General features: G+C 54.4%; 1 protein-coding gene across 1 annotated transcript in view; it reads right to left on the minus strand.

Annotated features, from left to right (window-relative positions):
• DNAH9 (dynein axonemal heavy chain 9) overlaps nucleotides 1-3,009 on the minus strand; it is a 311,907-nt gene that overhangs the window by 185,603 nt on the left and 123,295 nt on the right. Inside the window, exons 28-29 of the mRNA XM_040453174.1 lie at nucleotides 2,676-2,784; nucleotides 1,461-1,608 (exon numbers count right to left, since the gene is read on the minus strand). Of these exons, the coding sequence (XP_040309108.1) occupies nucleotides 1,461-1,608; nucleotides 2,676-2,784 (257 nt within the window). The remainder of the gene's footprint in view (nucleotides 1-1,460; nucleotides 1,609-2,675; nucleotides 2,785-3,009) is intronic.

Here is a 3,009-nt window from a genome sequence, read left to right on the forward strand (position 1 = left end):
TTTTTTTTTTTTTTTTTACTGATTCAAGTTTATAGATTTATTGTGTGCGTGTGCGTGAGAGAGAGAGAACAAGCAGGGGAGAGGCAGAGAGCTGGGGACAGTGGATTCGAAGCAGGCTCCGTGCTGACTGTAGAGAGCCCGACGCGGGGCTCGAACTCACAAACCCCGAAGCCGGCCGCTCAACCGACTGAGCCACGCAGGCGCCCCAAGAGTCTGATTTCAAATGTGCCACGCTTAGGGTAACGAGGCCATGCCAGTACCAGCCGTTAAGACCCTTCCTGCCCTTGCTCTCCTCTGTCCCCTTTCGATCTGAGGGGTCAGAAGCTACAGCTGGTGATGGGTGGGGGGAGAGGAGTAAGGAGAGAAGCTGTCGGGGACTCCCCCACCCTCGCCACTGCAGGTGGACGGCAGGAAGCGGGCCTGAGCGGGGTGGGGGTGGAGGTGGGGAGAGGAGAAGCCTTCGTCGTAAATGGAGTTTGGTTTTTAAAGTTTTTACATGTTCGTGACCGGAAGCAACAACATGCCTTCTTGCAGAATGACCAGAAAAGTCACGAATGTGGCCCCAGATTCCCTCCGGGGGGGACGGGAGCAGAACCAGCCGCACAAAACGGCTCTGAAGGTGAGGCGGGACACAAAAGCTGCTGTATCATCATCCCTTGTGCGGCCCGCTTGTTCAACCTGAAGACTATCGTGCACACGCCCCACAGCCTGGTGGTATCGGGGCCAACGTTAATCAGCACCCAAGCCGTGGCCACGTTTCTTCCTCGACGGCCACAGAGTTAGGAGATCGGGTGAGCGGCCTCTGGATGCACAGAATACACTCAGCATCCTCACAGCTTGGTGAAGAGGCTTGTACACATGCTTGTACGCTCGCACACTTGTGCACACACTCATACATACATACACACACACACACACACACACACACACACACACACACACACACAGAGTTTAGCATCTCTTCTTCTAATTGTCCAGAGAGGGAAATGGCCTAACTCTTAGAGACAGGCTGTATCGGGCAAGGGGTGGGGCACGCGGCAGGACAGTGAGCACGGGGGTCCCTTCCGCCTCGGCCCCCACGCCGGCCAGCTCTGCTCCACCCCGGGGCGCCACAGGCCAGTGAACCACAGAGTCAGGGGTCGTTCTGAGCAGCGGCCTCAATTTCCCGGAAACGCAGTCCTGGCGTTTGTTGACTTGTTGAATGTTCGGGAACGACGGGTCCCTGAGTCACGTCGCCTCCCCGGCACCGACCTCGGATGGCTGGGCTGGGCTCAACTACGAGGCTGGGTGCCTGACACCCAGAAGGACGCGTCCACTGGCAAGAAAGCAGGTTGCAAACTTCGGACCCCCCCACTCTGCGGACACATGTAATGTTCTCGCTGGAGGCGAGAACAAACATTAAACATTAAAAAAAAATAAAAAAATAAATAAATAGTCACCTTCCGTGTTTCCCGGCCTACCTGGTTCTGAGTGTGTCTAAGCAGGTCGGGAGGTACTTGTCAAACAGGATGGTGAGGTTGGCTCTCTCTGTCTGGACTTCCCTCTTGTCAATCCAGCTACTCACGGGAGGGTTCCAGCCCAGGTCCGTGGGATTGATGTACAGGATTCCTGGGAACGTCAAGAATTTGGTTAAGTTTCCATAAATGCCACTATATTCCTCAGCCCACGGAGTTCCTTTCTCTGTGTAGAAAACGTACAGAGGACTGGACTTCAAAGAAACAGAAGCCTGGCCGAGGTCTGAGAGGGTAAGTAGGATTGCTGCCCGACGGCCTGAGAAGAGCTGAGAGAAAGCAGTGTTGGCAAGGATGACAGGGCCAAGTCCAGGCTCAGGAGGAAACCGGAGCCTGTGGACGTGACCTTATTCAGCAAAAGGGCCTTCCTTTGCACATGTGATTAGGGATCTCCTGACGGGATCATCTTAGATTATGTGTGTGGGACATTGATAAGTGTCCCTATAAGAGACAGAAGAGACAAGACACACACAGAGGAGAAGGCCGCGTGGATATGGAGGTGGGGGTTGGAGTCATGGGGCCGCCAGCCTGAGCGGGAAGAAGCAAGGCAGGTTCTCCCCTAGGGAGGGAATCAATGTCTGTTGTCTTAGAAGCCATCGAGTTCATGGTGACTTAAAACAGCGGCCCTAAGGACATGAATATATATAGAGAGAGACTATTCTCCTGCCCACGTTCACAGCCTCAGCATGCGTTCCTGGAAGGAACTCTGGTGTTACGGTAGACGTCAAATCCGCTCTCCTGTGCCCCAGTCTGTGCCCATCGGTTTGGCCGTGGAGCCAGAGGTTAAGTTAAGGTATGAAGTTGTCATTTCTCACCAGGAGGTAGTGAGAACTTCGATGCTGGGTTGTCACCACTGCCGTGGAGGCTAGAACTGGCCTACAAGGAGCCTCGTTCCAGGCACTTCTGTGCAGAGGACAGTTGTCCAGCTCAGGGACCCTTTCCTTCCCATCTCTGAATGAAGAAAATCCCATGGCCCCGGCCTGGGAGCGCCTGGCCACCCTCGTGGACACAGATTCGGGCTGGGAATCAGGCCAGAGTTTCCCATGATGCACGGGCGGCTCCCGCTCGGACCTTCCTTGGGAGACAGCCACATCACACGTGATACCAGAGGCACCTGTGTTCAAGGGCGCGGCTCTGTGGGTTTTCTCGTTTCCCGGGGGATACCTGCTCTGGAGACCGTTGCTGGGGTGGCCGTGCGCAGGTGGCTGATCTCAAACAGCAGCCTCATCGTGGGAGTCAGGGGGATCCTCTCGTTGCTTGCCAGGGTCAGCACCTGGCAACAGGGAGGGACACGCCAAGGTAGGAAGGAGTGAGGACACGTGATCAGCTGGGGTCGGGGGGTGGGGTGGGGGTCTCTGGATTTGGCTGAGTATTCCTGGTAGGGATTAAGGATGATTATTTTCCTCTTTATGATAAGTATTTTCTAAATTTTCTTTTTTTTTTCTTTTTTTTTTCAACGTTTATTTATTTTTGGGACAGAGAGAGACAGAGCATGAAC

This window comes from Herpailurus yagouaroundi, unplaced genomic scaffold (assembly GCF_014898765.1).
Source record: "Herpailurus yagouaroundi ecotype Mexico unplaced genomic scaffold, PumYag 208, whole genome shotgun sequence".
In the NCBI taxonomy this organism is placed as follows: Eukaryota; Metazoa; Chordata; class Mammalia; order Carnivora; family Felidae; genus Herpailurus; species Herpailurus yagouaroundi.